The sequence below is a fragment of the Leuciscus leuciscus genome (genome assembly GCF_965113295.1).
Source record: "Leuciscus leuciscus genome assembly, chromosome: 20".
Lineage (NCBI taxonomy): Eukaryota > Metazoa > Chordata > Actinopteri > Cypriniformes > Leuciscidae > Leuciscus > Leuciscus leuciscus.
The window spans coordinates 23,355,483-23,369,284 of NC_138744.1; the positions used below are offsets into that span (position 1 = coordinate 23,355,483).

The 13,802-nt window shown below is 38.3% G+C and overlaps 1 protein-coding gene across 6 annotated transcripts in view; it reads left to right on the forward strand.

Annotated features, from left to right (window-relative positions):
• LOC309484123 (carboxypeptidase Q-like) overlaps positions 1-13,802 on the forward strand; it is an 83,670-nt gene that overhangs the window by 5,050 nt on the left and 64,818 nt on the right. For 5 of the 6 annotated variants that reach the window (XM_082150332.1, XM_082150331.1, XM_082150333.1 and 2 more), the window contains exons 4-7: positions 1,068-1,124; positions 3,702-4,155; positions 4,236-4,443; positions 5,358-5,565. In XM_082150332.1, the coding sequence (XP_082006458.1) occupies positions 1,068-1,124; positions 3,702-4,155; positions 4,236-4,443; positions 5,358-5,565 (927 nt within the window). Of the gene's footprint in view, positions 1-1,067; positions 1,125-2,229; positions 3,222-3,701; positions 4,156-4,235; positions 4,444-5,357; positions 5,566-13,802 lie in introns of those variants that run through there. The other variant, XM_082150335.1, reaches the window with a different exon arrangement.

Consider the following 13,802-nt stretch of genomic DNA (forward strand, 5'->3'; position numbering starts at 1 on the left):
ATTGATCTCCGTCCACATTAAAACGACTGAAAACGCGGATTTAAAATTATCCCACCATGCACTGGTTCTTCCCGGGTTAACCCAAAACCGATGCTCCATGTACGGTCGATACCGCCGCTGCACACGGGAATTGTCACAGATCGCTCGAATGATAGCTTGCCTCCGGCGCATGTAGGTAGTTATAGCATTGTAAAATGCAGAATTTACTTGCACAAAAGCTGCTAGCAAAGATATTACGCCATGACTGATGACACCCAATCATAGAGCCGAGCGTGAGCCTCTATACGTCATCGTTTCTAAAGTCCTCCGTTTTGACCCGTCCACACTAAAACGCCCTCCGGAGATTCAAAACGAAAAACGGGTCGGCAGCGTTTCTAAACTTCTCCGTTTTGGGTCTCCGTTTTTGCCGTTTTAGTGTGGACGGGAGGTGCAAACGTAGCAAAAGGTCTCCGTTTTTAAACGAAAACGCAGTAGTGTGGACGGGGCCTTAGTAGGCCATGTCGCTCAGAGGTCCTCACGCCTTGTTTAACGTGGGTCTCACGATCACAAGCTCGTCAGCTTCGGTCAGCTATATACATGAGATCGGTCGCATTCACGCTTACACAATCAACGATACTTTGGTATAGCCCCTGTGATTTGCATACACTTGAAATTAAAGTAACGTTTACTTCGGTATGGCCACTACTACAGACATAAGTCAACCAACTTGTCTTATAGTAGCTTTGGATTGGCCATGCCGTGGTTTCCCACGTACACTTATCTAAAGTAACATTAAATTAAAACAGAGGTAAGACACATTCAGATTTAGGTTGGTCAAGCAGCACTTTTGCTGCCCTAAACGGAAATTCCCTTCTTGTCTTTACAAAACACATACACTTGATGCTCTGGAATATAGAGAGAAGATGCGGACCTGACATTATAAAATACATGCAGAGTGCCTGCATACACTCCACATCACGGGCTAATTTGAGTTACAAATCTCCCTGAGCCTCTTGTTGCATTTCTTTATATAGACAGAAACTTCTTTCACATGGAAACATTTGCTAACAATGGGAATTTGCATTTAGAGTTCACACCTTTTTGGAGCAGAATGCCATTTGCCTGGAGGACCCACCCCTCTATGTGTAAGTTATCTTTCTTATTTTCTTTGGGAATGAGACATTTGTACCAGTCGCACTGAGACATTTCAAATGATACCAAACATGTATAATATTGTATGATAATTATTCACACTAAACCATATAGACTTTTGGGTGAATATCTGGTGATCTCAGTGTGAGAGAGAGACAACATGGGGGAGGTGATTGACTCGAGGATGCTAGTTTCTTAAGAGAGAATCAAATGTTAATTTCCAGGAAGGTCCTTTGTCTTCTCAGGAGTGGTCATTCCTCAACCAGACTGCCCGGTATTTCTTAATTCTTACAGTAGTTCCGACCAGACGGCAACAGTTCAAAGAGGTAGTGGCCTGGATATGAGGGTCCAGAATGATTAGAATCACATCCTCTGAGGCTCGGAATGAATCCGCAGCGGTCAGGTCGTACAGAGGTCACGTGGTACAAGCAGAGATGGGCATAAATACATGGAAATGTATTTAAAATAAAAATACAAAAACGGTGTGAAAAAATTATTTAAATACAAATACAGTATTTTGTATTTTCAAAATACACAAAATACATGTGAAATTGGCCATCCAGTGCAGGGATAGGTCACAGAGAATGAAGAAACTACATAGGCCTAATGACTTTTAATTCCTAACATCATTTCTGCCCTCTCTGTCATTCTTTGTTTCTTTCTTTCTTTCTGGCAATTACAAATAAACATATGCAAAATAGCAACCATTTATATACTTTTTTCTGACCAGGTTACAATGTAATTACTTGTGGTGAACACTATTAAAGAATTCATACTGTATGTAAAACTGTGGGAATGTTTTACGCTATCTAGCAAAGAATATGGATGGGCGATATGACCAAAATCTCAATTTTACTTCACAGTAACAATATATCATGGTTTCACAACTCTCAATATTAGTTTTGATACCACAGCATAAACTGGAAATCAAACTCTGTATTTTGTTTTGTTTGTTTTTTTGCAGGTAGTCCAATGCTAATAATTTTATATTTATTTTATTTAAAGTTTATTTGTTTCTATAAGTTTATCTAAAAATGTAAAATTAGAATTAATTTAGATTCATTTGACACTATTTACCCTTTTTTTTATTATTCTTTTTTATGAACAATAAAACTAAAAACGGAAGATTTTTGTGGTCATTCATCATCATCATTCCACATCATTCATCAGTGTTTCTTTTTCCACTACAACGTTCCAATAATTCCTGCCCACTAAAAGCTGCATGGATACATTTTCTTACCCCACAAATAGGCCCATCTATGTAAACGATTTAGAAAAAGTTACATAGATTCACATTTTATATCATCGCTATGTCATATTTCCCAAAAAAATTGCTGATCCAATGCTGCTGACTTGTACCGCAGCTCACATGCATGAATGTTGGGGGAGGGGCGTGTCTTAACTAGTTGATGCACGAAATCAGTACCTTGATAAAGAGGTTGACTGGCAAAAAGTATTTTATGTATTTTGAAAATACAAAAATATTCATCTTAAATGTATTTAAATACAAATTACATTAGATTTTTTCCAAATGCTTTTAAATACAAAATAGTATTTTGTATTTTAAATACATTTATCTGAAATACTGCCCATCCCTGGGTGCAAGGAGATCTCAGAAAATTGCTGAATGAATGAAAATGCTTTTCACAAGTTGAAAACTCGAAATTAGCCTACTGTACTGTAATTATGTGTGCGGCTTCTGCGAACGTATCTTCTTTTGTTTGTTTGGCCATCTCAATAATTTTGACATAGACAAGCAATGTTAGATGACAACAACAACAACAACAACAACACCAACAATTATAGAGGAATTCTAATGTTTTTATTTATGTTTTCATAATAGACTTTTACTTGCTCTACATACCTCATCCGTAAATGTTAAATTTGAAATGTTTTTTAAATAATAAATTGTCATCGATTTGCTTCATAAAACTAAAACGGTTTGGAAATGTTGTTTTGAAAGGCGTCTCGTCAGATTAATACTAAACGCGTTTTGTGTGATTGTCCCAGGGCGCTTGCCGTAGCCACATGAGCGCCCAATGTTTTCAAGGAATGTACTGTCAGTGTACTTTCAATGTGAAACCATGCCGGTAAATTTATACATTTTAATTTTAATACGTAATTATTCAAATTATGCATACTATTTTTCTAATACCTTTCCCCTAAAACATAGAAAAAGCCGTTACGTGGTCTATTTTGTGTGCATAATATCAAATAGTTTGTTGTATTTTTAGTATGTAACGTTAGCGTATATAAACGTATATGTGATTATTATTGTTACTGTGCCATTCTAACGTAACGATTTTCTTAAATGGTTTTGCTTAAATGTATAAAATGTTTTCATATCAGAGACTAGGGGAAAAAAAGTTGAAAACAGTTCCAGGAAACTATTTATTTAATAACCAGTTGAACTGCTTACTGACAGATGAGAGAAAATGTACTTTATATATATATATATATATGTATATATATGTATATATAATTATTTAAGGCTCATTTAACTCATTTAATTTTACAGTATAAATGGCAAATATTATTGACTTGTTCTGTATCTCTCATGTGCTTTTCAGATGACTGGCAATAAAAGCAGGGGTCATAACTTCACCAGTCAGGTGCTGCAGATTCTTCTTATCCTCTGCTGTCTTCTACAGTGTCACTCTAGGCCTCACAGTTATGACAGTAAACCCCTTTCTGAAATATCCAAAGAGGTTTCTAAGTACTCTGACATCGCTCAACAAATCATAAACCTTGCAGTATATGGAAAAGCCCAGAACCGTTCCTACGAGAGGCTAGCTGAGTTCACTGATACCATTGGAAACAGAGTCAGTGGCTCTAAGAACCTAGACCTGGCCATTAAGTACATGTACAATGCCCTTAGACAGGACGGACTGGAGAACGTGCATCTAGAGCCAGTGAAGATCCCTCACTGGGTGCGGGGGGAGGAGAGTGCGGTGATGCTTTTACCAAGAAACCACACTTTAGCCATACTTGGGCTTGGTAGTAGTGTAGGAACTCCTCCAGTGGGTTAGTAGACACAGTCCATCTAGTCATGACCTTTTAAATACCTGCACCTGCAAATATCTAAGCTTATGTTCTCCTGGCAGGTATAGAGGCTGAGGTAATCGTGGTGGACTCTTTTGAAGAGTTGAAGAAGCGAGCGAGTGAGGCTAAAGGGAAAATCGTTGTGTATAACCAGCCGTTTGTCAGCTATGGGGAGACTGTAGCCTATCGGGCCTTAGGGGCCTCAGAGGCTGCTAAAGTTGGAGCCGTTGCCTCTCTTATCCGTTCAGTAACTCCGTTCTCCATCAACAGGTCAGAATCATCGCACTGTTGAAGTCATCATTAAAAGGACTGCCACTGTAAAGTAAAGGCTACTGGCTTTTCAAATAGAAATTTGAAAAATGTGTAAACAAAAGAAGGAAATTCAAATCAATTTAAAAGTAACCTTCAAGACTGACGCTCCAGAGATTATTTGTTTAGAATGGTATCTTAAAATAAAATTCATTACAGGTCAAAAGTTTGGAATAATTAATGTTTTTGAAAGAAGTTTCTTATGCTCACCAAGGCTACATTTATTTGATGAAAAATACTGTAAAAATATATTTTGTATTTATAGTAATACATATGATATTATATACAATGTTTTTAATATTTCAGTGTCACATGATCCTTCAGAAATCATTCAAATATGCTGATTTGGTGCTCAAGAAACATTTCTTATTGTTATCAGTTTTTAAAACAGTTGTGCTGCTTACTATTTTTGTGGAAACTGTGATAAACTACCATTCAGGAGTAAAAAAAAAAAGAAAAAGAAATTCATACTTTGTTGCATTAAAGGATGCATTAAATTCATAATTTTACAGAAAGACATAATGTTACAAAACAAATAAATGCTGTTCTTTTGAACTTTCTATTCATCAAAGAATCATTAAAAAGTATCACAGTTACCACAAAAAAACAAAACAACAACTAAAAACTAAAAACTGAAGTACCGGCTGCTAAAACGTTCAGCTTTGCCATCACAGGAATAAAAAAAAAAAATGCTTTATAATAATATTACTTAGTTTTTACTTTATTTTTGATCAAATAAATGCACAGGAGACTTACAATAAAATACATTAATATATTCAAAACCTTTGATCGGTTGCATATATTGTAAAACATAATTCATGAAACACTTAAAGCTGATTTTTATGTTTTTAACCCACACGTGGTGTTGTTTTCAGTCCCCACACTGGCTGGCAGTGGTACCAGCCTGGAGTGGTTCAGATCCCCACCGCCTGCATCACTGTCGAGGATGCCCAGATGATGGCCAGGATGGCCCGCAGAGGCCAGAGGATTGTGGTGCGTCTGACAATGGCGGCCAAAACACTGCCAGATGTTGACTCGTTCAACACTGTGGCTGAAATCACAGGCAGCGAGCATCCTGAACAGGTAGGTGACTTTAAATATGTACTGCTTGTACACTACACTTGTACAGTACAGTACGCTTAAATGTGTACTGTGAATTAAATATGTACTGCAGCTAATCTCACAAAGCACACAATGTTAAAGAATTTGAATGATAATACCCTACAATTATTACTAACGGTTTACAACTGAATGTTGACTTATGTGCTCTTGTAAACCCTAAGTATTTTAGAGTTTGTAATTGTTTGAAATTTATTTCACAAAAACTAAGTCAACATGTAACTGCACTTACAGCCCATTTCACTTCTATAATATGACATATTTCTGAGTTACATGTGATATTCAAAAAAAAAAGAAAAAAAAATGAAGAACCAGACTGGAAATTGGAAATTGATTTTTTCAGGCCAAAATGAAGTCAAGTTTTGCAAAAATATATTGCTTAAATAGTTTGACTATTTGTTAACATTAGCCAATAACCTTGCACGGCCTAGATGATGTCAGATGAAAAAGAATGTTGACCAAGTTATTTATTTTGTTGAAAGAATTTTTTTTTTTCTGGAAGGATGTGCAATGATGAACCAGGATGAGGTCAATTGAGAAATGAAATAGGTAAAAAGGCAGGGTTCATTTGATCTGCATTTCGCATTTATGCATTTATACACAAAAGCTTAAAGAGACGTTGTTTACATCAGTGGTTCCCAACCTTTTTTTGTCTGAGACCCCCTTTTTCCCAAGACAATATTTTAGGGCCCCCCTTCATATTTAATGATATTATCACTCTTGTAAGCTTGCAACAAGGATGACAGAATATGTTGTTTTCAAGCAAATGGTATGTTTACTATAACCAGATATGTTTATGCACAAATAATAGCCTATAATATTAAAAACGTAAGCCGCTAGGAGTAGCCTATAAATTGGCCCTATTTGAAATGCAATAACAAAAATATTCACACTTGTGTGTAGGTAAAAAAAAAAAGTATATAGGCTATTACTAAATGACTGCTGTCTGGGACCTCAATACTTGCATGTTATTTGTGAGGCTTTATCAATGTGAGGCTTTATTTTTGACGCTTTTGGGGCTATAGCGAGCGATAATAAACTTGCGTTTATTAACAGAATAATGCGTCTTTCGGAAGTACATTGTAGCCGGAACTACTTCTCTCTGTGTACTGTACGTCTATGACGAGTCACGCAGGTACTGGGCTACTCCGCAGCGGCAGCGATCCGAACCAGTGTGAAATAGTCCCAATGTAAACACTTATTATAGATGTACCATAGTGGTTTAGGATAAGACAAAAACACGGATTGGAAAATGGATTCATGATGAACTCGCTCATTATATACATTTTGTAAATTTTGAACAGAAAAAAGTTAAGGACTTTTATTTAATGCTCATTGCTCAAAACTATTCAAAATACGACGCAACCCCCCACAGAGCTCGCTGAGGCCCCCTTGTGGGCCGCGACCCCCCTGTTGGGAACCGATGGTTTACAGGGTTTGTCACAAATTGTTTGTCAGTTTTTGCCTTTCGATGGGAATCAAACCCAGGACCTTAGCGCCATTCTCTATTGTTTGAGCTGTAGGAAAACACATTGTCTCATTCAGTAATAATTGTGTAAATTATTCTTATTTATACGCACAGATAAAATCCATACAAAAAAAAAATCCAATTTCATAACAAATGCATATGCACATGACTTTGGTCTTAACCTTGTTCAAATGTTAATGAATTTAGAGTATTCTAAATGATCGACCTCATGCCAAAGGTTAGTAATCTACCTGAAACATGCCCAATGAATGAATGCATGTGATTGTCTGTGTTCTACTCCATGTGCTCTTGTCCAAAACCTAGTGATCTGCCCGTATTACAGATAAACTTCTTTCAAGAGCTGCACGATTAATCATTTAAAAGATCGCGATCCCGATTCAAACACCCATGAGACCTTATTCCTAAATGACAACAATTCAGCTATGTCTATTAAACCTTTGACAAGTACGATCACAGCGAACATTCAAATCTGCATTGGCTACTGACCAAGAGAGTAGTTGTCATGTGTTCTGTTGGTATGTAACAGACAGTTTTCACAAACAGTCTTTTCAACCACACAAGTATCACTATTTCTGTGTTACAATAATTCAAATTGTCACAGAAGTTCTTAATACTGTATATACTTAAGGTCCCCCTGTAGTCAATAATTGTATCCCTTAAAACTCAACTTTGATCACCAAAATTACATATTTAAAAGTTTCTTCCTTGAAATTTTTTTCTTCATGCCTTAAAATAGCTTGAATGTAACTCTACACCCTTCCCTCATTAAGTATACGCAGTTCAGTGATTTCAAACCATGTTTTTGAGACTGTCTTTGGTTTAAAGAGAAAATACTCAGCAATGGTGTTGACAAATATTAACACCACATAGACATATAAACAACATTAATAGCTTGATTTTCACCACAGGGGGACTTTAAATATATAATATATATACATAATATTTATATAAACACTTATGTGTATGTTAGCGATCAAAATAGAGTAAATCACCTTTTGAAAGTAACCTGACTGAAAAAAAGATTGTATCAAGTGGGGAGAAGCAACACTTAAAAGATTTATTTGCCATTGAATCATTTACTCAAGAGATTCATTCAAAAACACTGATTCATCCAGTAATGAAACAAGTCTTTATGAGTGAGTCATTGAATCATTCATTCAAACCAATTCATAATAATAATAATAATAATAATAATAATTCATATTATTAAATATTTTGTAAATAGACTGCAGCTATTTTTGTCAGAACCTCTAGTAAATTATGTTTTTGTTTAGAATCATGATCTCTATTTTAAACAACAAAAAAAAGGTTATTCTCACTTTATCCAGAATCATGCAGCTCTACTTCTGAAACCAAAACTGTTCCCAAATGTAGGAACAATTATGCAACTTTCTAAGATACCATGTCTTGGCCAAATTCTAGCTAAGAATTTGTCTTTTGTGGAGAATTGTTTCTAGAAGCGTATCACCAAGGTACTGTAAAGAACCTGTATGATCTGAAAAAATAGTTCAGTCTAATTAAAAACGGACTATTATCCAATATTTGTGTTGAGTCTTCTGTGTTTTTGTGTCTCATGGAGTCGCTGCCTAAACAGTCAGTTGGGAGGTTCCACCTCATTTAGAAGGCAACTGTCTAGGTAGACAGTAGACCATGAAGTCGCTCTCTAGGTTTTGGAACAGAACCATTATCTGTTGCATTCACTGCCGATGCCTGACCTCCATGATGGGCCAAGCAGAGGTCATTCTGACATTTGTTTGCATTGCTGCTCAGCAGGATATCAGGGAACCAATTACAGAGATCTGCTTTTTCTTAATGCTTGTGTTTATGGAAAGGAATCTGTTACGGAGTCAGAGGAATATGGTATCTACTTCCTTAGCCCCAATTATAGACAGTAGAGGATTTTTCAGCTGCCCAGCTAACACCCCTTTGACTGATCATCATACATCTGTCCAGCATCCACTGCCAGCTTATATCTAATTAGAGACTTGTTAGGGAAAGTTTTCTACTTCTATTAGTGTGCTGCCCTCTCTGTCAGTTCCACAGCTATGCGTTATATTTTCAGCACTCTTCCCTGTTAAAGTCTTCTGTGGGAGGTGGTGAAAGATTCTGTGTGATTAAGTGTGAAGGAAAAAAAAAAACATTCTGCAGACTTAAATTTTAATAGAAACGTTCAGCTTGAGTGGTCTGTTGTCCCTCACACTCGGATGCATGACCACAGCTACAAGAGTGAGAGAGAGAGAGAAATAATGAAATTTGAAGAACTGAAGCCTCACACTGAAACCAATGTTAAAGTGTTTTATAGACAGTCATTGGGTGAATCTCCCAAAATTGTCCAAGAACATGTCTATGTCATATTTCACCCCGAAATCTAAAGAAAGAATCTTTTTTTTTTTGCAAGTATCCTTACCATGTTGTCATTATTTCAATGGGGAAAAAAGTCATGATAATGAATAAATAAATAATAAAAAACAAAAACATCCTTAAGAAATCATTCTAATATGCTGCTTTGATTCCCAGGAAACCTTTCTTGTTATTATCACAGTTGAAAATGGTTGTGCTGCTTAATGTAGTGTGGAAACTGTGATAAAGTGTCTTTTCAGGATTCTTTGATCAACAGAAATTTAGAAAGAACAGCATTTCTTTGAAATATAAATCAGATTTAACATTGTAACTGTCTTTAGTGTCATTTTTAATCAATTTAATGCATCCTTGCTTAATAAATAAATCAGTTCACTGTAGTGTTCCCAGCCTTTTGAATGGTAGTAAATATATATTTTCTAATAAAATGCTGCAGACATTGTTAATGTTAATCTAATTTTAATCACCATTGAAGGGTGACGTTTTTCTGTGACTCATTCATTAAAAAAAGAGAATGAGATGTTCTGTACTCTCTCATACACATGCACAAGTATGCAGAAAGCTGGATTTGTTCCTCTTTCATGATCTCAGTGGGACGGAATGCTACAGGATTGCTGACTAAACAGGATTTGAGTGCTTCATTTGGATTTCCGATTATATTTTAACCGACTAAGAGGAAACTTAAGGTCTGTAACTTAAGGAAAGTGGTGAAGTGAATCTCGCAAGCTTCCTCAATCCTCATACGTGGCCATATTTACTGATTTAAAGTGCTGTTTGACCGGTGACAAGATGGACTTTTAATAAAACGTGGCTGTCTATGGAGTAGAAAACCAATTAAAAGAATAAAAATAAATCTGTGCTACATGACAACGGAGATAAAGGGCGTTCCCTTTTTCCAAAAAAGGTAATAATGCACTGGGCTTGATCCAACTGTTTGTGAGCAGGGATACAAAAATGCGGAAGTGTAGTTTTCTCGAAAGCCAAGGGACTGTCCACCGGATGATGCTTTTTGCTGGTTTAAAATAGGGCAAACTTGCGCTTTACCTATAAAAGAAGATGAATTTGTGAAGCAGATTAAGTTGCTCTTCATATTTAGCAAGTACCATCCTTTTTTGTGAATTCTTGTTCCTTGTAGGAGTCATCTTTTCCTTCCTAATATTGTAATGGTTGCCTGGTTTCTCTGGGTGAAATGGTCAATGTCAGTCAGTGTGTTTTCAGCTCAGTTCTGAATTGGGATTTAGCATTGGTGTTCTAATAATCTGTCATTAGCGATAATGGTGTTGGTATTGAGAGTTTTATTCTTGTCTATCAACTCATTGGGTCATAGGAGTGAACAGCAGGAATGATGTGATGTCTTCTGACGCACACAAAACGCACAATCACTATGCATCGAATAACCTTTCACTGTTGGCCTTTTACATGAGAATTTCCTCCTTTTGTTAAAACCAGAAGCAGCTTAATGCCAGTCCATTTATGCAGAATTGACATATAATGGCAGGAAATTCAGAGTAAATACCACTGGTAAAATGTTTGCTGTCAGCAGTGATTTTAAAACTGTTTATTCAGGAGAATGATGAAGTATGACTTCGTTATAGACAGTGAAGTATTGTATTTAGAACATTTGAGGACTACTTGTGAGACCACAATAAAAATGACTTTCAAAAACATTAGTTCACAATCTACATTGTTCAAAAGTTTTGGGGTCAGTAAGAATTATTTTTTATTTTTTATTTTTTTATGAAAATATGAAAGCCCTATGAAAGCAGTAAAAAAATGTCCGCAAATTCCGTTAATTTTTTTCCCCTAATTCTGGTTTTAGTCTATCTGGGTTCCATTTTTTTCTATTTTAGTTTTTTGGACTCCATTTTAATGGTTAAATTAAATTTTAGTAATCAAAAAGCATGTCTTATTAGCCTGGATGCCAGCCGAACTTAGCCCCGCCCACAACATTTTTTGGTCGGGAAGTTCGGTCTGGACTCGTTCCGTTGAGGAGCAATTATGCCCGAACAAAAATTGTTCGGACCAATCAAATTGTCAGGGCGGGCTTTATACGATGATGGACAGATGAGCAACGTAACGTAATCATCCACGTCACCAACGAGCGCTTGGGTTGAATTCGTTTACAACACAGATGACTGCCGCTGGAGAATTGTTATTTCACGAGTTCACACTTACAAATAAGTCAGATAGAATAAATGCATATTTGGCGTGCTGTCCGAGGAGAGGGCGGGCTCGGTATTCGGTCCGAACCCAAAGTGCTCCCCCCGTATTCCAGGCTGTGGAAGAACAGGCCGAGAGTGAGTGGAGGGATGCTGAAAACTGTCATGGAATGTTAGGTGAGTTGACAAAGTGAATAAATATATGCTTCCTCTCATGCTGATAGTGTAGACCAGACGGTCATTGTTTGATGATAAGTTGATTGGATTGATTATTTGAACGTGCTCCTCTCGAACTTTGTTTATAAAACATTATGTGTAGATTCCGCCATCGCGTCTATTGTAGAAGATATCGACAGCGCATTCATTTTAACAGAGGAACAGAGAACCACGATCAAGGCATTTGTCGATCGGAAACATGAATGAAAAACATACATCACCTACTCCGTTGCTCTGATTGGTTATAGGTCTATCCAATTGAGTGCAGAGGCATTTTCCTTCCTGGTTCGGTTGAAACACGCCCCATAATCAAAGCTCAATGGAGCAGTATCAGACTCACATTCTGACTAGAATCTGAGTATGACGACGTCAGGCTAATGTCTTATTAATTGAAATCATGAAACTTATTATGACCGCCGCTAGCGTAGCTAGCGAAAGCGGTCATATAGGGATTGTCAAAGTTTTTTTTTTTTTTATGACCGCCGCTAGCGTAGCTAGCGAAAGCGGTCATATAGGGATTGTCAAAGTTTTTTTTTTTTTACCAGGGACACCGAAACACCGGGGAACATGAAATTTGGTGGGCATGTAGCCCCACTAGACTTCTAAGGAAAAATTTCGTTTGGTCCCCGGGGGCCACTCCCCCCCCGCGCTGGGCCCCCCCAAACCCCCAAAAATGCAGTTTTTTCTAAATAACTACCTGAACCGTGGCACCGAGGATGAAGAAATTTTTATGGTATGTTGGTCTACTAGACTTTTACGGAAAAATTTCGTTTGGTCCCCGGGGGCCACTTCCCCCCCCGCGCTGGGGCCCCCTTAAATTTTTCGTCAACGATACCAGGGACACCGAAACACCGGGGAACATGAAATTTGGTGGGCATGTAGCCCCACTAGACTTCTAAGGAAAAATTTCGTTTGGTCCCCGGGGGCCACTCCCCCCCCGCGCTGGGCCCCCCCAAACCCCAAAAAATGCAGTTTTTCCTAAATAACTACCTGAACCGTGGCACCGAGGATGAAGAAATTTTTATGGTATGTTGGTCTACTAGACTTTTACGGAAAAATTTCGTTTGGTCCCCGGGGGCCACTTCCCCCCCCGCGCTGGGGCCCCCTTAAATTTTTCGTCAACGATACCAGGGACACCGAAACACCGGGGAACATGAAATTTGGTGGGCATGTAGCCCCACTAGACTTCTAAGGAAAAATTTCGTTTGGTCCCCGGGGGCCACTCCCCCCCCGCGCTGGGCCCCCCCAAACCCCCAAAAATGCAGTTTTTCCTAAATAACTACCTGAACCGTGGCACCGAGGATGAAGAAATTTTTATGGTATGTTGGTCTACTAGACTTTTACGGAAAAATTTCGTTTGGTCCCCGGGGGCCACTTCCCCCCCCGCGCTGGGGCCCCCTTAAATTTTTCGTCAACGATACCAGGGACACCGAAACACCGGGGAACATGAAATTTGGTGGGCATGTAGCCCCACTAGACTTCTAAGGAAAAATTTCGTTTGGTCCCCGGGGGCCACTCCCCCCCCGCGCTGGGCCCCCCCAAACCCCAAAAAATGCAGTTTTTCCTAAATAACTACCTGAACCGTGGCACCGAGGATGAAGAAATTTTTATCGTATGTTGGTCTACTAGACTTTTACGGAAAAATTTCGTTTGGTCCCCGGGGGCCACTTCCCCCCCCGCGCTGGGGCCCCCTTAAATTTTTCGTCAACGATACCAGGGACACCGAAACACCGGGGAACATGAAATTTGGTGGGCATGTAGCCCCACTAGACTTCTAAGGAAAAATTTCGTTTGGTCCCCGGGGGCCACTCCCCTCCCGCGCTGGGCCCCCCCAAACCCCCAAAAATTCAGTTTTTCCTAAATAACTACCTGAACCGTGGCACCGAGGATGAAGAAATTTTTATGGTATGTTGGTCTACTAGACTTTTACGGAAAAATTTCGTTTGGTCCGCGGGGGCCACTTCCCCCCCCCGCGCTGG